Here is a 23,507-nt window from a genome sequence, read left to right as displayed (position 1 = left end):
ATGGGATCACCAACGCTCCTCTTAGCTCTGGCCCTATTCCCAGTTGCAGCTGCAGCAAGCCTAGAACCGTGAGATTATCTCCTTTTGATTTCGGGAAGGGCTTGGTGGAAGGGACTGACATTGAAGGGTGGTGTTGAGGTGCTGCACTGTTGAATATGTCAGAGGTGAACGGTGGGGGCCTTTTTCCCAGGGAGGCTGATAAGAAGCAGTTACTACAGAGTTCCATTAGAGCACTGGGTGTTGACTGCACTGGACAGGTGAAACCGCCAGTGTTTGTGCAGCCATGTGCAATGCACACACTGCAAAGCTACAGAAGCCACAAGTATTGTCTGTTCATCCACTGCTGGTGGGGGTAAAATTTGATGTGAGAACTGAAGTCCTCAGCACCTCAGCCACCAAGTTGGCAGCTTCAGTTCTCACATAGCCTTGGTCTGTGTGCTCACAACTGGAGTATTGTACACTGGGCAAGATAGTCACAAACAGATATCAGGAGATTTCTAGATACAGGCTGAGTGAGTTGCCACTGGTATGGAAAGGGGGCTGCACTGGGGTTCCTGTACTGCAGGCCTCCAGACATTTCTGACCCCTGATCTTCATGAAAGCAGCACAGATGGGTTCTGGCCTGTCTACCTCAGCCTATGAATGTTTTTTTTGCATCTCCTGCTCTCTTCTAGTCACTATATGGTGGTGTTCCCTGCTGTCATTCACTACACCCAAGAGGAGAAGCTCTGCTTTCACCTCAGCTCCCTGACTGAGGCTGTCCACTTGGCTGTTACCTTGCAAGCGAAAACCCAGAACCACACACTGCTTGAACAAGATGTGGAGAATCCAGGCACTTTTCAGTGCATCACCTTCCAGGTGAGTGTAGCTATGGCTGCTGATTTGGTACTTCAGACAGGAGCCCAGCAGTTCTCTGGGTACGCTGTCCTTCGTCTTGTCATAGGTTGCAAGAGAGTTAAGTGTATTTGCCTCCCAGAGGTAGGCAAAAAACAACAGTGGCCTGGAGCCTAGAAAGAATGGAATCTTTCCTGTGTAGGTAAAAACCTGTTCTTTTGATCTAGATCATCACATTTCATCCTACTTAAATTCTACTGGAAAATGCTGACTTTTAGTTTACTCAGTGCTTATTCCTTAAAAATTCTTGTATATCACAGTGCAAGTCAATCCTTGGGAATAAATCCTTTTCATCCTTGCTTCCTCAGAAGCCTGTTTCTCCCTCTCCAAGGGGACCATTTTGCTCTAAAGATGGACCTGTATTGCAAATTGTTGCTGCAGCCTTCACAGACATTGAGCTTGCTTTAATTACCTATGATTAGCATTGATGGTGCTGAATACACACTGGACTAAAGTTCACCTAGGCAGTTGGGATATTTTATGAGTGCCTTGAGTTCCTGTCTTTACAACATTGATGGTCCAGTTAGCTTTACTTAGACACCCTGAGACTGGGACATGACTACAGGACCTTTAGTTTTATTGCTGGAGAGCCATAGAGATGCGTCTGGTGCTGAGGTGCTACAAACTAACCCAGTCTTCCTCAGCATGGTACAAAGTCACTGTGGCTATGCCCTGATTGTCCTGCAGATTCAGCAGCACTCTAGGAGGGGCTGTAGTCACTTTTGGTTCTTGCATCAACAAGACAACAATTAACTAAGTGTTTGGTGCCAGCTCTTAGGATTGAGCGAGTCCTGACTTTGGAAAGTCACAAAAATCTGCTGTTAGCAATAAGAACCTTTCTTCTTGTGAGCAGTATTTTTTGCACTGAGATGTCCTGGTTTTGCCTGATCAGTGTCTTTTCTCCCGATACTGTGTTGGTCAGCTCAGGATCTGACTTCTCTATGGTTTTTCTTGGTTTCATAAAAATCTCACATTTATGGGAGGTGGGAGAATGACGTGTCAGTTGGTCTGCTCTTAGGTTCATAAACAAAAGACAGGCAGTGATTGATTCTTCTCCCTGTAAAACAAGCAGGTTAGAGACAAGAGTCATATGGTAGAATTTGGACTCCCAAGTTCAGGGATTTTTTTAACAGTGAGATGTTGTCTCACATCTGTGATAAGATGTAGAGTTTCTGACCAATTTGTTTTCCTTTTCATTGTATCAATCCACCTAGGTGCCAGAATTCACTCCCACGAACAGAGATGACCCCCTGTCACAGGTAAGACACCTCTCAGCTGCCTCTCCTATTATAACTAGAGAGCTTCAGCCTCTCCTGTGTCTGAACCATCTTGATGTTGATGATGAAGGGTGGGAAAGATAGTATAAGTATAGAGGAGAAAGAAATGTGGAAAGAGGCAAGCATGACAAGGAGAATGGCAGAGAAAAGAAATTGAGGAAGCTGGGGACCACAGGGGAGACTATGACTAGGGAAAGGAAAAAGCTAAATCAGAGGGGAAGGGAGGAGAGGGAAGTTGAAGATTTTGGTAGGACAAATGCCTCTGTTTCTCATTCAGGCTACTTGTATCCTCAAGCATTTTGTTTTTTTCAACCTGACAGACAGAAAGTGTGGTTTTCCTGCATGTCCTGATCCACAGTGGGGACAATGTGCTCTTTGAAGGTCGCAAAAAAGTTCTGGTCAAGCCCCAGAAGAATGCAATTCTAGTAGAGACAGACAAGGGCATATACAAACCTGGAGAAACAGGTAAGGCAAGAAGGTGACATATGGAAACAGGGAGGGAATGGTCATGGTAGCAGCCACTTCTAGGGGGAAGATTTCACCAAGTGCAGCAAGCAAAGCTTGTTGGACATGTTAAAAATCAGATTCCTATTACCAGATGTTTCCAGCTACAGTATGAATCAGAATGTTCCCCTACAAGCTGTGCTCCACCAAATGCCCAGCCTGCTTCTCCTGGGTGTTGTTTTGGTGAAATATCTCTAGACCTAAAAGGAAAGTCAGAACTCTCCAGGACACTGTACAATCTCTGGCTGTTGTTTGAAGACTATTGTTAATATTTGAGTAAAGCCTAGAGTGACCATTTCAAGCTGTAGAAAGAGAGAGTCAGTCCATGGTGTTCACAATACAAACATACTGCAGACAGACCAACCTCACTATTAAACACTTCATTTTAGTATTCCCAGGTAAAGTTAGTGAAATTCTATAGCCCACAGCTGCATATAAACCTTCCAGTCAAAGTCCTCTGGGATGGGAGATACTGGGGACAGCTGTGTGGGGAAAGATCTGAATACCTCTGAGGCAGAGAGAGAGACTGGAGCACAGAAAAGGAGAAACAGATTTATGCAAGGACATGTTGCACCCAGAATGCTTTACTATCATTTTCTTTTTATGTCCAGTGAAATTTCGAATTGTGAACCTTGATGAAGACCTTAAGGTCATTAAAAAGGAGGTGAGTATTACCTTGTACTTTTTGAGAAGTAGGAGCCTCAGCATGAGTCACATTGAGAGACCCACCTGGTGGATGTGGGGAAGGCTGTGGCTGTAGTCTGCCTGGACTTCAGCAAGGCCTTTGACACCATCCCCCAGAGCAAACTCCTGGGCAAGCTGTCAGCCTGTGGCTTGGACAGGAGTACTTTGTGCTGGGTCAAGAACTGGCTGGAGAGCTGAGTCCAGAGAGTGGTGGTGAATGGTGCCACATCCAGCTGGCAGCCAGTCACTAGTGGTCCCCCAGGGATCAGTGTTGGGCCCCATCCTGTTCAATATCTTTATTGATGATCTGGATGAAGAGATAGAATCTACCATTAGTAAGTATGCAGACGACATCAAGTTGGGGGCAGGTGTCATTCTGTTAGAGGGAAGAAAGGCTCTGCAGAGGGACCTTGACAGGCTGGACAGATGGGCAGAGTCCAACCTGATGGCATTCAACAAGTCCAAGTGCTGGGTGCTGCACTTTGGTCTCAACAACCCCATGCAGAGCTACAGGCTGGGGTCAGAGTGGCTGGAATGCAGCCAGGATGAAAGGGACCTGGGGGTACTGGTTGACAACTGGCTGAACATGAGCCAGCTGTGTGCCCAGGTGGCCAAGAAGACCAATGGCATCCTGGTCTGTAACAGGAGTAGTGTGGCCAGCAGGAGCAGGGAAATCATTCTTCCCCTATACTCAACACTGGTTAGAGCACACCTTGAGTACTGTGTCCAGTTCTGGTCTCTTCAATTTAAGAAGGACATTGAGATACTTGAACATGTCCAGAGAAGAGTAACGAGGCTGGTGAGAGCACAAGCCCTATGAGGAGAGGTCGAAGGACCTGGGGTTGTTTAGCCTGGAGAAGAGAAGGCTCAGGGGAAACCTCATTGCTCTCTACAACTACCTGAAAGGAGGTTGTAGCCGGAAGGGGGTTGGTCTCTTCTCCCAGGCAACTGTGACAAGAGGACACAGTCTCAAGCTGCACCAGGGGAGGTTTAGGCTCAAGATGAAGAGAAAGTTCTTCACAGAAAGACTAATTGGCCAGTGGAATGGGCTGCCCAGGGAGGTGATGGATTCACTGTCCCTGGAGGTGTTTAAAAAAAGATTGGATGTGGCACTTGGAGCCATGGTTTAGTTGTCATGAGGTGTCAGGTATTAGGTAACAGGTTGGGCTTGATGATCTCTGAGGTCTTTTCCAACCTGGTTGATTCTCTCTGATTCTGTGTGTGAGAGGGTCATGAAAGTGGAGCCTCAGATAGGACACACTGGGAGGATCATGAAAGAATGAATGAAAGTGAAAGAATGAAGAGACATTTTATTTCAGGAAAGATCTTCTTCAGGAGCTCATTCTTTGAAGGGAAACCACTCATCCACTGGTCCCTTGGAGAAAGACTGAACAGAGGGGGAGGAGGAGACCTAGTACGGAGTCTGAGTGGGACAGAACTTTCTGGTCAGCAGCCCGTGTCAGGCAGTATTGGCTCACACAGACACTGATTTGCTCTATAGAAAACTGAACTTCTGTTTCTTTTCTTTCTACAGTATTCCCAGATATGGCTGGAGGTAAGTGACACACAACTGACCAAAGGGTCAGTTCTGTCTGTTCAGATGTCTGTCTCTTCTGCTGTGCCCTTTCATTCCTGGACAGGCTTGTGCCACAAATGTAACCTCTTAAGGTTATGGTTGAAACTCAGCTGAAGTTTTTACTACATGGTCAGCCTGGGTTCTTCATTCAAACCAGCATCTCTGTGCTGCACATAGCTCATCTAGAGTCAGGGCAATAAAGAACTTTTGTCCAACACCGTGTCTGCAGAGAGCACAAAACACAAGACTAAGTGCTCAGTAGATGTAACTGTTTCCTATGGTGTTAAGGTGTTAGCAGTTCTCAGAGGCTTACTGCTCTTGGCAGCCTTTGCAACTCAAAAGTTCAGTAAAAGGATACTGGAAGGAGGAGAAATAATCTTGCCTGGAGATCAGGCATCCTCTCTACTGGGACAAGGGTAAGCCCTTGTAGTGTATTCTTGTGCCTGGGTATAGCTAGACCCATCAGGTCTCCATGCTCCCAGTGTGACTCGGTGGCTCTCCATGCCCTTTCCCACATAGGATCCTGAACTTAACCGTATTGCTGAGTGGCGGAATGTAAAGTCAAGGCACGGCATTGTGGATCTATCCTTTCCTCTGGCCTCTGAAGCACTCCTTGGGGAATATACCATCACAGTGCATCCATACATGGCTCAAAAAACTTTCAGCGTTGATGAATATGGTGAGACTTGGACAACAGAGGTGGGGGAAAAGCAGCATGGGTAGCTGCAGAAGTGAGCAGGGCAACGTGGCCATGCTCATCATGTCTTTTCCCTGGGGAGAACAGCAGACTGAGGTCTAGGACATATGGATCTGCATACACCTCTCATGCTGGTCTGGAGGTTATGCAACTTCATAGGGTACAAAGTAGATGATGCTGTGGTCTGAGATCTCATTGTAGCTGCAGTTGGGTCCTGTGATGAGCACCTTCTGCTGCTTGTTGTCACACTCTGCAAGCTAGGTTTACTGTCCACTTCAGTCAGCTGCTATACTAGGAAGCAGCATCATGTCTTATTCCTACTCTGTTGCAGTAAGGTAGGTAAGGACAAAATCCCACACTCTTTAAAATGTTTATGGCTGGCTGAGCTAGAGTGGAACAGTCTCATGCACAATTGTAGTAGCAAACAGAGGGTGGTGTGGCTGAAAGGAGTAACCCCTATTGAAAAATGGTGATGAGTAACAGGAGACATTACAGTCTTTCACAGAATCATAGAATGTTAGGGGTTGGAAGGGACCTCGAAAGATCATTGAGTCTAGCCACCCTGCCAGAGAAGGATCACCTAGATAGGTCACATAGGAACACATAGGTCACATTTCTTCACTGAAAGAGTTCTCAAACATTGGAACAGGCTCCCCAGAGAGGGAGCTTTATCCTCATCACTAGAGGTGTTTCAAAGATGTAGAGCTACAGTGCTGAGGGACATGGTTTAGCACCAGCCTTGGCAGAGTTACAGAACGGTTGGACTCGATGATCTTAAATGTCTTTTCCAACCAAAACAATTCTGTCATTCTATGATTCTATCTGGACTGCTGCTATAAAAGATCTTACGTTCCATGTCCATGCTCAGTGTTGGGTTTTTTCCTCTCTCCTTGTCTTCCTCTCTTCCATGCAGTGCTGCAAAAATTTGAAATAGCTATTGAGCACCCTCCATTTATCACCACAGTGGATGAGGAATTTCAGCTGAAGGTCTGTGGCAAGTGAGTACATGATGGTCTCTTCTCACTAGTAACTAGTGATAGGATGAAAGGAAACAGCCTTGAGTTACACCAGGGGAGGTTTAGGTTGGATAGTAGAAGGACCTTCTTCACAGAAACAGTTCTGAAACACTGGAACAAGCTCCCCAGGGAGGTGGTGGAATTCCCATCCCTGGAGGTGTTTCAAAGAAGCAGAGGTGTGGTGCAGAGGGGCATGGTTTAACACCAGACTTGGCAGAGTTAGATAATGGTTGGACTTGATCTTAAAGGTCTTTTCCAATCAAAATGATGCTATGATTTGTGGTCTCTGGTCTCTGAGTCAACAATTCACTGTAGATTGCCCATAGCTAAGAAGTGGCCTTCCAGTAAAATGTTCCTTCATTACCCTGTAGCTGGAGGGAAAGGTTGACTTTCGGAAACTGGTTCCTACTCACATTTTGTCATTGACTGTGAAGCCGAAAAACACTAAGGATGATAGTTATGGTGGGTGGAGAGGGATGCAAACTGATCTTAAGGGGCAAGCTGAAATTTCTGGGCAAACAAGGTACAAAGCTCTCTCAGGCTTCAGTTCCCCTGATGAGGGTGAGAGGTGGCCTGGATCAGTATTTCTACCTTTCTCTCTTTTTCTACCTTTTCTCTCTTTTGACACAGATATACCTATGGGAAGCCTGTTCAAGGGAAAGTAGACATTACTTTTATCACATTACCCCAGTTCTTGGCAGATGATTTAACAAATTCTACTGAGATGAGGAAGCAAAGCAGCTGGGTAGGTGAACAACAATGGAAAAGGAAAGTATAACCTGCTGGAAATGTATGCCTGTCCCTTTAACCTGCCTCAAGGCACCTCTGATGGGCACCAACATCTTTAGTCTGCTGTCTTCCCACTTGCTAGACCTGATCAAACCACTGATTCCTCCTCCTATGGCTCTATTTCTTTAATTACTGCTCCAGCTGCCCATGTCTGACTCAGTGCTTCAGGAGAAGGGATAAGCTCTGTGTAAATGGTGATACTGAGGGCTTTCCCAAGGGTCTATATCATAATCTATACAATCAGATCACTGGTCTATTCAATCCTGTGCCAGCTCCAACCTCAGCGGACTGTCCAAGCATCAGACGGTCTGTGACTTAATGCCTTGCTTCTTGCTGTATCCATGCAGTTAATGAATCACCTTAAGCTTGCTGGTGTTCTGACTCAGATTATGTCTAGTGCTGGTCACGCTGTCTCCACATTTGTGTTCATGTGGGGCCCTCACTACAAGAAAGACACCGAGTCCTGAAGCAGGTCCAGAGAAGGGCAATGAACTTGGTGAAGGGTCAGGAGAATAAGTTTTGTGAGGAGCAGCTATGGGAAGTGGGATTGTTTAGTTTGAAAAGAAGCTGAGGTGAGAACTTCTTTCTCTCTACAACTCCCTGAAAGGAGGCTGTAGCAACGTGGGTGATACTCTCTACTGCCTAGTAACAAATGATAGGACAGAAAATGGCTTCGAGTTGCATCAGGGGTGGTTTAGGTTGGCTATTAGTAGAAGCTTCTTCACTGAAAGGGCTCTCAACCCTTGGAAGAGGCTCCCCAGAGAGGTGGTTGAATCCCCATCCCCAGAGGTGTTTCAAAGATGCAGAGATGTGGTATTGAGGGACATGGTTTAGCCTCAGACTTGGTAGAGTTAGTGAAAGGTTGGACTTAACAATCTTAGAGGTCTTTTCCATCCAAAGAAATTCTATAATCATGTTTGTGGTTAAGCTCCACACTTGATTTTTCTGGTGTCTTTCAGATGCAGCTCTTTCAACCTTCAAGTCACAAAAAATATTTCTAAATATCAGACCAGCCAGCAAGAATCCAAAACATAAAAATCTAGCTGGATCTCTGCATCTTTTAAAATGCACCCAATAGCAAAATATCTCCAGCTTGAATGCTGTGCAAACTTAACTGTGTAGAACACCAATTGAATGCCATTTCCCTCTCACATGATGTGTAAAAGACCCTGCAAGGTTTTGTGGAGAACTAAGCAGGCATGATTATGAACCCTTTGTCCATCTCCCCTCTCTGGCAGACTGGATGTATGCAGCCTCTGCCTTATTGTTTGGCAAAGCTCTTGCATTCTATAACTGGCTGGGTGCCTTTTTTTAACATGGCCACATAACAGAGATGGTCATGACTAAAATGCCACACTGTCAGGCTTTATTCATCAGGGACATATAGTTTCAGGAAGGAAGTAACCTCATGCTCTTTCAGCTGCAGAATTTAGCTTAATCCAGCCTCCTGAGTTTATCTGTGACATAATTAACCCCTCTGTGTTTGCCTGAAGCACTTTTTTCTGCCAGTATTTTGGTGACTGCTTCAACCAATTGTGTTGATTTTCTTCTCTAGCTAAGGTATCTGTGATGGATTTCTGTAGTTATAGATTTTTGAGCTTCCATCTGCTCCACAAATACTTGGAAATACTTCTTTAGAATTGCCCAGCATCTATGTAACCATGTATTTGCCTTCACACCATGCTCTCTCTCTCTGTGTTCATATCTCTCTCTCTCTGCAGTCAAACAAGAATGGCTGCGCTACGTTTACAGTGAAGACAGAGACCCTGGGACTGGAGAAAACTGACAGCTACATAGCTGTGGTAGGAGAAATGGTGGAAGATGGAACAGGTACTGGAGATTCCATCAAGTGTTTTCTTCCTTTCAGGCAAATACTTTGGGTCTTTCTGCAGCAGCTTAATTTCTTCCAAAAAACTAGCCTGAGTGATCCAAGTCTTCTGGCATAATGGTGGTGTCTATTCTAGTACCTCTTCCATCTATTATTACCAGATTTCCTAGTCCTCTCCATCCTTCATCCTCACTACCATGTTTATAACTTCTTACTCATGGCCTAGACACCAATCTGGTTCTTAGCCAATTGCAAAGACTTTTCCTGGCTAGCCATGGAATAGTCTGCAACAAGCCTTTGCAGATCTTACTAACTGTATGAAGTTTAGCAAAGCCAAGTGCTGGGTCCTGCAACTGGGTCACAACAACCCCTGCTTGGATCAGAGTGGCTGGAAAGTTGCCTGACAGAAAAGGACCTGGGAGTGTTGATCAACAGCTGGCTGAACATGAGACAGTATTTGGCCAGGTGACCAAAAAGGACAACAACTTGCCCTGTATCAGCAATAGGGTGGCTAGCAGGACCAGGGATATGATTATCTCCCTGGACTCAGCACTGTTAAGGCCACATCTTGAACACCATGTTCAGTTTTGGACCCCTTACTACAAGATGGACATTAAGGTTCTGGAGCATGTCCAGAGATGGGCAATGAAGCTGGTAAAGGGTCTGGGAAACAGGTCTTGTGAGGAGCAGCTGAGGGAACTGGGGTTGTTTAGTCTGGAGAAAAAGGGTCTACGGGGAGACCTTATTGACCTCTCCAAATCTGTGAAAGGAAGCTGGAGTGAGGTGGGCCTTGATCTCTTCTCCGAAGTAACTAGTGATAAGACAAGAGCAAATGGCTTCATATCCAAACCAGAAGAGGTTTATGTTGGATATTACAAAAAACTTCTTTAGTGAAAGAGTGGTTAAGCACTAGAACAAGCTTTCCAGGAAGTGGTGGAGTCACCATCCCCAGAGGTATTTAAAGAAATGTGTAGACATGGCACTTGGGTACATGGTTTAGTGGTCATGGCAGTGTTGGGTTGACAGTTGGATGATCCTGGAGGTCTTTTCCAACTTTAACGATTCCATGATTCTGTGCTCCTGACAGGTAGCTCCTACCCACAGACCTTTATCTTCTCATTTCTTAAGCCTGATACAGGATTGCTTAGACACACTCCCTCTGTAAGGAATGCCATTCTGCTCACTCGTAGTCTGACGTAATATTGGCAACAAGTTTTCAGTATCAGTGTTAATGTGCACCTAACTTTGGCAACTGGAGGTGTCCATTAGTCAAGCTGCCACACTGGATGGTTGTCATTCAGGCCACTTTTAGGTATCTACAGTGTAGCTGTCTGTAACTAAACAGTCATCACTTACAGGGTATGCTGCATTGTGTCATGAAGGAGAGGGCCCCAAAAGGTTGAGGGAAATGTAGAAGAACACATTTCCTCTCCTCTTAGAGTTCCTCTTTAGAGTTGTAGATATTGTAGATAGTGTTGGAGCATCTTCCTGTCTTCTGCTTCCCTAAGACCTTTGTTAGCATTTAACAGATTTCTCATTTCTCCATACAGGAGCGAACACTATGGAAATATCTGGAATTGCTGTTTCAACTAGAATGAAGTCTATAGAGTTTATCAACCTCCATTCATTCTACAAACAGGGACTGCCATTCACAGGGAAGGTAACACCTATGGATCCCTTCTCTGCTGAAAATATATCATAGGTCTAATCTTCTCTAGGCAGAAAGCAAGAGTCTCCAGGAAATTAAGGTTGCTCATTCCCAGCAACTATGAGTGAAGCCTCCTGTAGAAGCAATTTCTTGTCCCCATCCTAACCTAGTATATTCCCTGGGCAGGAATTCTGAGGCCAGCTGCAGTCTCTGGAGGCTTCCCTAGGAGCAGCTCCTGAAACTGGTCTGCAAAAAAAGGCATATGGGTTGGGAATGGTGTTGGTAGGAGAATAGCATTCTCTTTGGACAAATGCTCCTGGTAACCGGGCAGCAATCACTAAAGTCTTCTTCACTGACAGTAATTTCTGACTCAAGGGCCCCAGATGATGCTAAGATTGCTGTTCTGTTGGGGCTAGAAACACTCACCTGGGCCAGTAGTAGCCCAAACACAAAGGAGGGCAAGGAACAGCAAGAGCTAAGTTGCCAGAGACTAGATTCTTCCTGATCATCAAGGATCCTTCAGTATTCTCCAAGAAAAAACTCAGGATCTGAGGAAATCACCTTTCCCCACCCTCTCCCCCCTATATATATATGTCTAATTTGGCTGCAGTGTTGTTTATTTCCAGTCCTGAAGAGCTGCACATTGTTGGGTTTGCGTAGTGCACTATTATTTAGATCCTTCCAACCTGTCTGAAATCTAGAAGGGCTGAGGAAGCCCAAGGATAGAAATAATGCTAAACACTGTTGGTGTCTCAGACTGTGGCACAACAGGAAATTTCTTTCCTCCCTTCTCTGCAGATGTTCTGTCACAGTGCTGAGTCTCCCCTCAGAAATGAAACGGTCTACCTGATAGTTGACATCAATGATGAGGAGACGCAATTGTCATTCCTCACAGATGAGAACGGCGAAGTCCACTTCTCACTGGATACCACCAGCTGGAATAGCACAATGGTTTCTCTGAAGGTGAGCATCAGCCACAGTAAAAGGAGGACAAAGTGAAGATAGACTGAGGAAAGGGATGAAAAGTAGAAGAAATTTGAGGGTTTGGAGCACATTCCTCTGGATCTTGATCTCATTTGACTATACCTGTAGAAGCTTCTTTAAGTGCTCTCCAGTGCCATCTCCTCAGGGAAACCAGAGGCAGTGCTGCAGCACTTCAAATGGTCTCAAAAGCTGCTCTGCAGTCCTAAGATAGATTCTAATCTTTTGTATCCCTCTTTACTTTCTCTCCTCTGGGGCATGATGGAGGTGGCTCAACAGAACTGGCAGTTAACATCTGTCTCTGTTGAACTCCACTTCTAGTTGTTGCCCTTGCCCTGCAGCAGTGCATAGATTGTCCAGGCTCATCTTGAAAGACAGCTGCTCTTGACCTCTCTTTCAACATCAGATTCTGAAACACTTGGCTTCTTCTCACAAGTTCTGATCCTACATCTGGAGATCATTATTATGAGCCTGGCAGTACACTCCATTTCCCACTACCTGCATTCCTATAGCCCAAGCAGTATGATCTCCTGATGTCAAGCATTTCTCAGAGACTGGAGCTATTGTTCCAGGCATTTTTCCCAGACATCACAAGTCTACCCAGAGTGAGGTTCCCTAATTTTGGTCTGGCAGGATTTGGTGATCAGAGATTCTGTAATCTAGGAGGTAGATTTATGTCCTATGGGGAAAGCTCTATTTCTTATTCTTAGGCCAATGGCCATTGACTCCATAGCTATAACTTTACTTTTGGAGGAGTTACACCATATAAAATCTGTTTTGGTGTCTTCTTGTGCTTCAAGACATCTGACCAGAAACACAAACTGAAAACAGGGGTATTATGCCAGGGTTAAAGTCTGGTATGGGTTGTGTCCCCATGGAAGGATGAACGAGAAAAATATGATTGTGGGCAAATCTACTAGACTTAGTGTTTTGCTAAAACTTCATAAAATAAAGTTTCATAAGGCTACTTTAAAATTATATTTAAAAAGTATTTTAAGCATACAGATGTCTGCCATCAGTTCAGGTAATAACTTTGTGTTTTCGGCATTTGTACAAGCTCCCTTGTGTCACTAGCAGTCAGTATCGACTGCTAACTCGTGGTTTTGTTCTCTGAAGGGTACCTACAACCTCAGTAAGGGTGACGAGCAAGGTTCCTCTGAAAGTCACACAGATGTCGGGGAGAGCTTCCACTGGCTGAAGCCTTTCTACTCTGAGAGCAACAGCTTCCTTGAGATCAAGGCCAAGAATGATGTGATGCCCTGTGATCAAGAGCAGGAAGTACAAGTAGATTATATCCTTGACCAGAATAAACTCAGCTCTAAAGCAGACCACATTGATTTTTACTACTTGGTGAGTACAGAAGATAGCTGAATCTCAGTGCAAGATCATGCTTACTGGCATTTTACCCTTTTTGCCACATAGATACTCAAGGGTTAAGCTACTCACAGGCCAATACAAGTAACTTCAAGGGTTCTATTCAGTCAAAATCTACTCTTGTTTTCCATTTTCTGGACCTATTCCTAGACCTCAGCTACTCTGCTTTGTTAGGGGTGCCTTGACCTAAACTTGGGTGATAGATGCCTGCCATCCATCCTACTTTCTATTATGTTCATTCATGGGTGGCAACAAAGGGCTGGCCTCTTTTCTGCCCAGCAGGTATGACCATCTGTACCTAAGGCAATTTGTCCATGAACTAAAAGTCAGTCCCTGGGGCAGCTGACTGCTTCTGGCCTGTGTATTTACAAGAAAATGCTTGAAATTGCATAGGGCCTTGATGCTCTCCAGAGGTGTGTAATCACATTTTGACAAGTCCACTTTCAAGAAATGGGGCTCAAAGCAAGACTGTGACTACAGCCTAGCTGCAAGCTTCTGAGTATCTTGGATACTGAATTCGGTTTGTTTGTATGATGGAAAAGTATTGTTTCCTAGTAACATGAAGATCAGAGTTCACTGGGTCTTAAAAGTAGCTGCCCTTGGCTTCAGATGTGGCTTTGCAAGTGGCCACATCTTCTCATTACCTAACCAACTCCTTCCAAGTCCCTTCCAAGATATGCTATTTCCATCTCTGCTGCAGAGCTCTTAAGGTCATGCCTGCCAGAGGAGCTTCTCTGATGACACCTGTCAGATGTTCTCTTGCTTTTTTCCCACTCTCCCCACACTGTCTGAATTCAGACCCTTGAATGGCTCTTTCCCTTGCTCTTCAGGTGATAGGAAAAGGCAGGATCCTTTTCAGCGGAGAGAAACGGGTGCCAATTAACCAGCATGAGAGTGAGTAGAAAGTCATGAAGTACCTCATAACACACCTTGGAAAACTATGACTGCTCTGTCCAGTGAGTCCAATCTCTGCAGATATAGTTCTTATCCACATGTGGGAGCTGTTGAACCGAGTTTTCAGTGATAGTTCACCTCATTAGACCAACACAATCTCCCTGTCAGTTCAGTGTCCTTCCAGGCAATTGTCCTCCTGCCTTCTCTAATTGATTTAATATCCAATCTCATGAGTTTGCTACTCGCTTGTACCTTTGGAGAAGATACAAAATTTGTGGAGCTTGCCTGTTTACCTAAGGTGCATTAAAGAAGAGGAATATTTTTGCCAAACTTGAGCCAAAGAAGTGGCCAGTATTCTGGGTTTATTGTTAATGTGTGACAGTCTCTGTGTGGGATGTTCTTATCTGCAGGTAGACACTAGACACTGAGGTCCAGAGAAGGGCAACAAAGCTGGTGTGAAGGGTCTTGAGGAGTGTCTGAGAGAGCTGGGGTTGTTTAGTCTGGAGGAAAGGGGTCTGAGGGGAGATCATCTCGCTCTCTACAACTTCCAGAAAGGAGGTTGTTGAGAGGTAGGTGTTGGTCTCTTCTCTGAAGTAGCCAGCGATAGGATGAGAGGGAATGGCATCAAGTTATATCAGGGGAGGTTTAGGTTAAACATTAGGAAAAAATTCTGTAGCGAAAGGGATAGAACTTCTGTCACTGGAATAGGCAGCCCAGGGAAGTGGCTGAATTGCCATCCCTGGATGTATTTAAAAGCCATCTAGGCATGGTGTTCGAGAATATGGTGTAGTAGTAGCCCTGGTATACTAGTAGTAGCCAAATGATTGGACTTGATTGTCTCTTAAGGTCTTTTCCAACCACAATGATTCTGTGATTTATTGTGTCCTGCCTCAATGAGCTGATTCAATTGAATGCTTTTCTTCTCTTCCTTGCTGCTGTCTTGTGCAGATCTGCAGGGCTCCTTCTCATTGACCCTGACTGTTGGCAATGACTTCCTGCCTGACATCAGGCTTCTGCTGTATGCAGTCTTCCTGGATGGAGAGGTGGTGGCTGATGTGGAACAGTTTGAAGTAGAAAAGTGCTTTAAACACAAGGTGAGTAGAAATACAGGGAGTGTAGTAGCACCATTGATGCACTCTGGCCTGCTGTGGTCCCTGGTCTTGTTTTATCCTCAGCCAAGTGGTGCAAGCTGGATACATGTCAAAGCAGATGCCCCATATTTTTGCCTGTGAAATGAAACAACCTTCTTCCCTGAATTCCTAATCCTACCCTCCCTAGCACTGACTGGCAAGCCTTTACCAAAGAGTAAGCCAGGGCCCCTTGAACTCTATTTTCTCCCTCCATTCTCCATGACTGACTTGGGAACACACTGTCCCCCATATTCTTCATAACACAGGAAAGACATCTGCCTACTTAGCTCCCCATGGTAGCTCTAGATCAGAGATGTGTTGGTAGGGGAATTCTGGCTGGGCCATACACACTGCTGCCCATGTAAACTTTTCAATGGGTTTCCAGGAGGGCCTGTGTCAGCATCTCAGCCCTTTTCCCTACCTTATTCTGTATCACTGCCTGTGCTACCCAGACCTCTAAGAGTCACAGGATCCCACTCTCCAATGCTAAGCCCTCTGACCTTGTCTTCTTTTGCAGGTGGCACTGGACTTCTCACACAAGGAGGAAGTCCCAGGATCAGAAGTCAGTCTGGACCTCAAGGCTGCTCCAGGGTCCTTGTGCTCTGTTCAAGCTGTTGACAAGAGTGTCCTCCTGAAGAAGAACAATACCGTAACAGCAGATACAGTGAGTGCAGCTTGCCATGACCAACCTCCTACTGTCTACCTGCCTTCTGCCTCCATGCACTGGAAAGAGAAAGCCCATAGTCCATCCCAGGACATGGCTGCCCTGACATCCTCTCTCTTTGGCCTCTTCATCCTCTTCTGAGAAGCAATGTGTCCTCTTGCGTCAGCCCTGAACTGTAGACCTCTTCCTGGAGAGTGCTGTATGCTGCACAGCACTGCAGGAGTAGGCAGAGAGAGCAGCTTCAAAGAGATGCTAGTGGTTTTTGCCTGGATGGCACATTTTCTCACATCCACTTGTCTTGCTGCTCTTCTTCCATCTTCCACCAACAGTGAGGCTAAACTTCTGAAATTTGCCCCGGTATGGTCCTCCTATCCCTCTGCCCCAAACATTGATGAGTTATACCCATCTGACAGAACAGACTGAGCACCTGAGCAGCTACTTCTGGAGCTGTTTAGGCTGGACAAAAGGAGGCTGAGGGGAGACCTTCTCAGTCTCTACAACTCCCTGAAAGGAGGTTAGAGTGGGTGTTGCTCTCCCTAGTAACAAATGATAGGAGAGGATGAAACGGCCTCAAGTTACAACAGAAGAGGTTTAGGTTGGATATTAGAAGAACCTTCTTCTCTGAAATGGTTCTGAAACACTGGAACAGGCTTCTCAAGGAAATGGTTGAATCCTAATCCCTGGAGGTGTTTCAAACACACAGAGATGTGGTGCTGAGGCACATAGTTTAGCACCAGCCTCTACTAACTGATAGAGTTAGATAATGGTTGGATTTCATTATTTTTAAAGTCTTTTCCAACCAAAACAATTCTATGATTCTATGACAGCACCCAGCACACACAGCAGCTGGTTAAAAGCATTCAGCCAGGTGCGTTCTGAGGCTATAGCATGGTTGAGGGAACTTACCTGAAAGCAGTTATGTGTTTCAGAGGAATGAATTTAAAATTTAGACTGGAATAATGAGAAAATTAATTTTCTTTATTCCACTATGTATAACTGAGATAATACACATGTACATGCCCTATGTAAAATTCTAAATTAAGTTATAGAAGCCAGACTGTTACAAAAAAGCCTCACCAAATCCAGGGGGATGTGCTGGTGATCTGATGTTCCATTTTACAGGAAGGCTGTTCTAGCAGAGATGATGCACTTGCATTATCTACTAACATGTATATACATTTGTGATCATTAAATATGTCAGTCAGATGTGCCAATGGCTTGTGCTCAAACTGCATCTTGTGGTTTTATCTTGATCTCACACCCTATTGTTGAAAAGTTCAAACTGTCAGAGGTGAAAGTCTAGAAACTAACAGCTTCTAAAAGCCTGCATCTGCTCCTTGAGCTTCATGTCCCTTAGGATAAGCTGAGGCAATGCCAACTTCCTCAACTGCAAACTTTTACAAAGTATAACAGAGGGCTACAATCCAAACATTTGACACCTATACATCATTGTTGGACAGTTCCTCATGAAGGTCTCTATGGCTCCATTGCAGCTGTCTGATAAGGTCTTTGAAGACAGCTTCATAATTGGAGGACGAGGGTTCCCTTATCACCTAGAAGACTTTGAGCCATACCCTTGTTTGCCTCAGCAACCCAGCCTCCACAAAAAGACTCAAATGGAAGCACCATGGTACCAAAGTGAGGGTGATGTCTTTAATCTGTTTAAGGTGAGTGTCTACACTTCCACTAAACTTTGCCTGAGCCAGCAGTTGCCAGTATGTGATTGTGAATGCCTGCAAGTATTTACTTATAGGGAACTTCATCTGTCCCAACTTTCATGGCTAAAAGTCAATTAAAGGTTGGGAGACACTGGAACAGGATGCCCAGGGAAGCTGTAGATGCTCCTGCTCTGGACTTGAGCAACCTGGTCTGGTGGAAGGTGTCCCTGTCCTTGGCAGGATAGTTGGATCTAGATGATCTTTAAAGTCCCTTCCAACCCAAACCATTCTATGACTTTATGATTCTATGAAGTCAGCTGTGCCTTGTTCTTCAGTACACTTCATTTAGGACTAAGGGGAAAGATGAAACTTATGAGTAGGCATACTGCAAACCACCTGATTAGATACAGACACTATGAAAATAAACTCAATTTAGGCTACCATATCTACAGAAGATGAGTAGCAAGAATATTGCAGAAAGACCTGAGCACCTCATCATACTTTGACAGCTTGTTCCTTCACTATTACACTATTTGCAAATATCCTTACTTTCTGTTTCATTGACTTTCTTCTGGCTTGTATTCAAAGCAGTGTTAAGACAAAGAAGCCCTTCAAATTTTGGCTTTATAGCTAGACAACTGACAAAATAGGCTAATCCACCAACGAGCAAAAAATTAAGCTGTGCTAACTGAAACTCAGATTGTGCTACTTCTGACAGACTGCTGCTTAAAGAAGCCAAGGCCAACAGCATCCCAGCCTATATCAGGAACAGCGTGACCAGCAGGACCTGGGAAGTGATTGTCCCCCTGTAGTCAGAACTGCTGAGGCCACACCTTGAACACCATGTTCAGTTTTGGGGCCCTCACTACAACAAGGACATCAAGGTTCTGGACTGAGTCCAGAGAAGGGCAGTGAAGCTGGTGAAGGGTCTGGGGAACAAGTCTTGTGAGGAGAACGTGAGGAAAATGATGGTTGTTTAGCCTGGAGGAAAAGAGGCTGAGGGGAGACCTTCTTGCTCTCTACAACTCCTGAAACAAGGTTGGAGTGAGATGGGTCAGTCTCTTCTGCCTCGTAACAAGTGACAGGGCAAGAGGAAATAGTCTCAAGTTGCACCAGGAAGGTTTAGAAACTTCTTCACTGAAAGGTTTCTCAAACCCCAGAATAGGCTCTCCACAGAGGTGGTCGAATCCACATCCCTGGAATTGTTTCAAAGATGCAGAGATGTGGTGCTGAAGAATATGGATTAGCAGCAGACTTGGTAGATTTAGAGGATGGTTGGACTCAATGATTTTAAAGGTCTTTTTCAGCCAAAATGATTCTACGAAAGAATATACACAGGTAAAAGCAGTAACAAAAGAGGGTAACAACATGCTAAAAAACAACCCAAAATGGAGTGTGAGTTGCATAGGCTTCACAGGCTGACAGAAATCTACCTTACAATTACAGATCTTCACTCCCCCAAAAGACATGTTGTTCCACTGTCTTCTAGATGCTTACTCTTAGCTGCTGTTGGATGCCAGTTAAAGGAGACGGCATTGTATCTCAGCTCTTAGTGTTCCTATAACAGATGACTGTCCTGTAACATATCACTAAATCCACAGGATTGTACAGCCCTCACAGAAAAGGTGAGGGCTCATACTCTTCACAAAGGGTTTTGGCACTTCAAGAAAGTGTTCTGTTGACTTACAGACCATTAAATCAAAGCAAGAGTTGCTCATGGGATCAAATGCATTCCTTTGGTGTGCCAATGCCTTCTTAGCACACGTACATGAGGGTGCACTCAGTTCAGTATTTCCATCTTGTGAAGCAACAGGCCCTGAGAGTCTGAGTCTCATTCAGGATCTACACTAAGTTGTGAACCCCCCCCAAACTGGGACCAGCTGGTACTGGGGCTAACCTGTGTAAGGATGATTGTGTGTGATCAGCCAGTCAGATCATTCCACTGTAAAACTGCACAGAGACTTAAAATCTAGAATTATTTTTTTTTCTCTTAAGTTTATTTATGGGTTATATGGTATTTGACTTTGGCTCATTGTTAAGGTCAGGGATGTGAAAGACAGGTCTAGACAAAATCACTTTTATGAGAAGTAATAATTGGTTCTAGTATTCCTCAGCAGCTGGTTTTCATTCCTCCTGCAGTACCCAGAGTCTGAGCCTGTAATTTTGTGTAAAAATATATAAACAAGCAACATTTTAAAGTGTTTCAGCTACCACCAGCCCCCTTATGATACTTGCTGTCATGAGATACTTTCAACATTCCTCACTCCCTTTCATTTCTCATTGATTTACTATCTTCATTGTTTTTCCAGAAATTGCGTATGAAACTACTAACCAATACTAGAATCAAGAAACCAGTTTCCTGTATGCGACGAGACATGGAGAAAAAGGTGCTTTCTGGAACTGCCACTAGGGTTGGTAAGGAATAGATGCATTCACCTCTGACTTAAGGGTTACTTCTCTCCCAGCTCTGGCCAGCCTTCAGCTGAGACAGCTGACTTCCATCCTGTTGTGTTCTTTCTTTGTGGTGTATGACAAGAACAAAGCTTTTGTCCAGTTCAATGGACCCAATTTATAAACCGCAGACGAAAGCTCCAACCTCTGTGCTTTGCTGGCTGTCCCTCTGTCCTATGCCTTTCATAGAAAATGTAGAATGCACTCAACCAGCCCTTTCACAGGTTCCACTCTTGTTCTGTTTCACAAAGCAATTGTATTTGTATGAGATTGCCTGGGCAAGAAGAACTAATCTCACCTGTAACTAAAAATGCTGTTTTCTGAGATACCACTTCTTTCCAGCAGAGAATTTTATCGGTCATGCTCATTCTGCACCTCACCCTGAAGCCAAGAAGAAGCCAAAACCACGGACCCTCTTCCCAGAGACCTGGATTTGGGATTTGGTCTCTGTTGGGTTGGTAACAGCCTCTACCCACCTTCCCCAAAGAGACCTCTGGAGAATTGGAACTGCTTCTGAGTGAATTCTCCTCTCTCCCTCTGCCTGCTGTAGGGACGATGGCCAAGTGTCTCTCCAAGTTGCTGTTCCTGACACCATTACAGAATGGAATGCCAACGCTTTCTGTGTTGCTGATGCTGGCTTTGGGTTCTCACCTCTGACCGCTCTTAGGGTCTTTCAGCCTTTCTTTGTGGATCTGTCACTGCCATACTCAGTGATTCAAGGAGAAACTTTCAGCCTAAAAGCCACTGTCTTCAACTACCTCAAGGACTGTATCCAGGTGAATATTCTTTCAATTATGTGGCCTCTGTCAGGGTGAAAACTCGAACTCAAAGGCAAATTATGGGCCTCTCAGGGGGCCCTGATGCTGGCATCTGGGCCACAAAGCACAACTTTGCACTTCGTGACCCATGGTATTTGCACCTGCCACTAACACTATGCCAATGTACGCTTGTACCCTTCTCCACACTTAGGTGCACATCACACTCACAGAGACCCCAGAACTGAAAGTGGAGCCCTGTCCGAGCTGCCAATTCATCAGCTGCCTCTGTGCCAATGAAGCAAAAACCTTTGTGTGGAACGTGACAGCCACCAGGCTGGGTGAGGCCGAGCAGGGGGACGTGTGGCAGCTATCATGAAGAGGGGTGGAATTTGCCTGCCTCATCATGTTTGCTCCTGAAGTTCTTGCATGCAGCTATCTGCTGCAAGTGCTCAGAAATGTTGCCCTGTGCTCTCTGTAGGCAAAGTCAATGTCACTGTGACTGGCATGGCAGAAGATTCACATGATCTCTGTGATAACAGGATTGCTACGACACCTTTGCAAGGAGAGAGAGACACAGTGATAAAACCTCTGCTCATTAAGGTTAGTCCTCCACTTCAGGGTGGAGAACTCAGGGGACAGTAGGTTATCTCCTGAGACAGCTCAGAGGAAGCTTAGCCCCTTCTTCTGGGAAGCAAAGACGCCTGTTGAAAAATGGTAACTTCCTTTCCTGCCTTCCCTAGCTGAACTATTCTTTCTCCATCTGCAGCCAGGAGGTGTCCTACAAGAGAAGACCCAAAATGCCTTTCTCTGTGCTGCAGGTATGAGACTAAAATCCCTGATGACTATTGATCATGAGAGCAGGATGGAATCATAGAATCATACAATTGTTTTGGTTGGAAAAGACCTTGAAGATCATTGAGTCCAACCATTATCTAACTCTTCCAGGTCTCATGCTAAACCATATCCCTTAGTATCACATCTATGACTCTTGCAGACACCTCCAAGGATGGTGATTCAACCAACTCTCGGGGGAGCCTATTCCAACACTCAAAGGTGGGGGGAATTTGTCAGACAGCAAGCGCTGGTGGCACCACCCCTGCCTGGGAGAACAACCAGTATAGTTTATCTGTTTCTGCCTTCTTCCTGGCAACGTTTCCTGTACTGAGGCTCTTGTTAGCAAGTCTCAGCTGCTGTGACTCCATGTCACACTAAGCCTCACCTGGGTCTCCTTAGGATGTTACACTTGTGTGTGATGCTTCTTCCAAGGGGTAAGTTTCTGGGTTCTGCCTTCCTCAGATAACACTGTCTCTGAAGAATTCTCCCTGACTCTACCTGCAGATGTGCTGGAGGGATCTGGCAGAGCCACTTTCTCTATGATTGGTGAGAAAAGCTTTCTCTGCCCTTGAGTTCCCAGTGGGAATGCTTTGGCCTTAATGATGCATTGACCCAGTTCCTCATGAGACAAACTGTAAAGGGTGTAATGTCGGCCTCAAAAATGTGGGTCAAGTGATCTTTTTCAATATTTGTTGTCTTATAAGGAATGGTCCTGGATGATTCCCATGTGGCTGCAGGAGACGGCACAAAATAGAATATCTCCTGTGACTTAAGGGAACTGAAACGATCCCTGTAGTTTTTCACCACCCTTGCCTCTGTTATTCTTTCCCCTCCTTGATACCCACTAAGGAATGACAGGTCTCTTCACCTGTCTTCAGACCCCCTCAAGATTATTATTCCCTCCCTCTTCCTAGAACCATGATGTCTCCCCTTTCTGAGCTGGTCTAATCTAAGAGATATCAGCATAAATCTTAATCATGTTCCTTCAGTGAATGGCTGGCTCTTTTCCAGGATCCCAGCAAAGTTTTGAGAAGGCAACAGTCCCTCTTGTCTGTGTTTCTCATTTCTCCTGCCCTTCACTTTCTTCTGCACCTGAAACTTAAGGAGACATCATGGGCCCGGCACTTCAAAATTTAGACCGGCTGCTGGAGATGCCCTTTGGCTGTGGTGAACAGAATATGGTTCAGTTTGCACCAAACATCTTCATACTCCAGTACTTGAATAAGACTAAACAACTGGACCCAGAAATTGAAGCTAAAGCCCTGAAATTCTTGAGAAAAGGTAAACATTGTCGGTTTTCCTTCTGCTGCAAAACAAAGGTGCTCTAAATCAAGAGTGTGAGGCACTGGTGCAGTGGGGAGGTGGAGGACAGTAGTGGGAACACTGCCAGAGGTATGACAAATGAATGTATCACAGAGAACAAGGGAAATGTCTCATGGAAGCAAAAGACTGTTTCTGAAGAACCAGAACTTCTGTCCTTTTGCCTGTTATTGAGATACTAAGCCTGCGCTTTTTTTTTTTTTTTTTTTTTTTTTTTTTTTTTTTTTTTTGAGAGAGAGAGAGGGTTGTGGGCAATGAATGATTTCCATCACTGTGTGATGCTGCGGTTTCTTCTTTAATCAGTCCGAGGCAGATGGCAGTCCCTTGTGGTAACAGGAAATTAGCTACTATTACCTGGAATAAAGAGTGGCCCTTGGGGACAGGCAGGATTTTGGTAGTTTTTCCCTGGTTTTTAGGACACATATTGTGGGGGCATATCAGCTCTGTCCAATGTATTCTGAATTTAACACAGTGTTTGTGTCTCATTTTGCAATGTGCCTCACATTTGAGCCTGACTGTCTCCTTATCCT

The 23,507-nt window shown here is 45.0% G+C and overlaps 1 protein-coding gene across 1 annotated transcript in view; it reads left to right on the top strand.

Moving 5' to 3' along the window:
- LOC128973700 (alpha-2-macroglobulin-like protein 1) overlaps positions 1 to 23,507 on the top strand; it is a 45,328-nt gene continuing 21,821 nt past the window's right edge. Inside the window, exons 1-25 of the mRNA XM_054390126.1 lie at positions 1 to 68; positions 675 to 858; positions 2,109 to 2,153; positions 2,492 to 2,636; positions 3,287 to 3,339; positions 4,894 to 4,914; positions 5,455 to 5,614; positions 6,546 to 6,630; positions 7,279 to 7,393; positions 9,159 to 9,267; positions 10,816 to 10,925; positions 11,712 to 11,876; positions 13,011 to 13,244; positions 14,099 to 14,162; positions 15,111 to 15,256; positions 15,810 to 15,956; positions 17,450 to 17,623; positions 19,924 to 20,029; positions 20,411 to 20,519; positions 20,616 to 20,841; positions 21,035 to 21,161; positions 21,302 to 21,423; positions 21,590 to 21,641; positions 22,120 to 22,203; positions 22,762 to 22,938. Of these exons, the coding sequence (XP_054246101.1) occupies positions 1 to 68; positions 675 to 858; positions 2,109 to 2,153; positions 2,492 to 2,636; positions 3,287 to 3,339; positions 4,894 to 4,914; positions 5,455 to 5,614; positions 6,546 to 6,630; positions 7,279 to 7,393; positions 9,159 to 9,267; positions 10,816 to 10,925; positions 11,712 to 11,876; positions 13,011 to 13,244; positions 14,099 to 14,162; positions 15,111 to 15,256; positions 15,810 to 15,956; positions 17,450 to 17,623; positions 19,924 to 20,029; positions 20,411 to 20,519; positions 20,616 to 20,841; positions 21,035 to 21,161; positions 21,302 to 21,423; positions 21,590 to 21,641; positions 22,120 to 22,203; positions 22,762 to 22,938 (3,028 nt within the window). The remainder of the gene's footprint in view (positions 69 to 674; positions 859 to 2,108; positions 2,154 to 2,491; positions 2,637 to 3,286; positions 3,340 to 4,893; positions 4,915 to 5,454; positions 5,615 to 6,545; positions 6,631 to 7,278; positions 7,394 to 9,158; positions 9,268 to 10,815; positions 10,926 to 11,711; positions 11,877 to 13,010; positions 13,245 to 14,098; positions 14,163 to 15,110; positions 15,257 to 15,809; positions 15,957 to 17,449; positions 17,624 to 19,923; positions 20,030 to 20,410; positions 20,520 to 20,615; positions 20,842 to 21,034; positions 21,162 to 21,301; positions 21,424 to 21,589; positions 21,642 to 22,119; positions 22,204 to 22,761; positions 22,939 to 23,507) is intronic.

Source organism: Indicator indicator, chromosome 1, assembly GCF_027791375.1.
Source record: "Indicator indicator isolate 239-I01 chromosome 1, UM_Iind_1.1, whole genome shotgun sequence".
Taxonomy (NCBI): domain Eukaryota; kingdom Metazoa; phylum Chordata; class Aves; order Piciformes; family Indicatoridae; genus Indicator; species Indicator indicator.
Note: the sequence above shows the minus strand (reverse complement) of the source record. Positions and strands in the feature narration are given on the sequence as shown.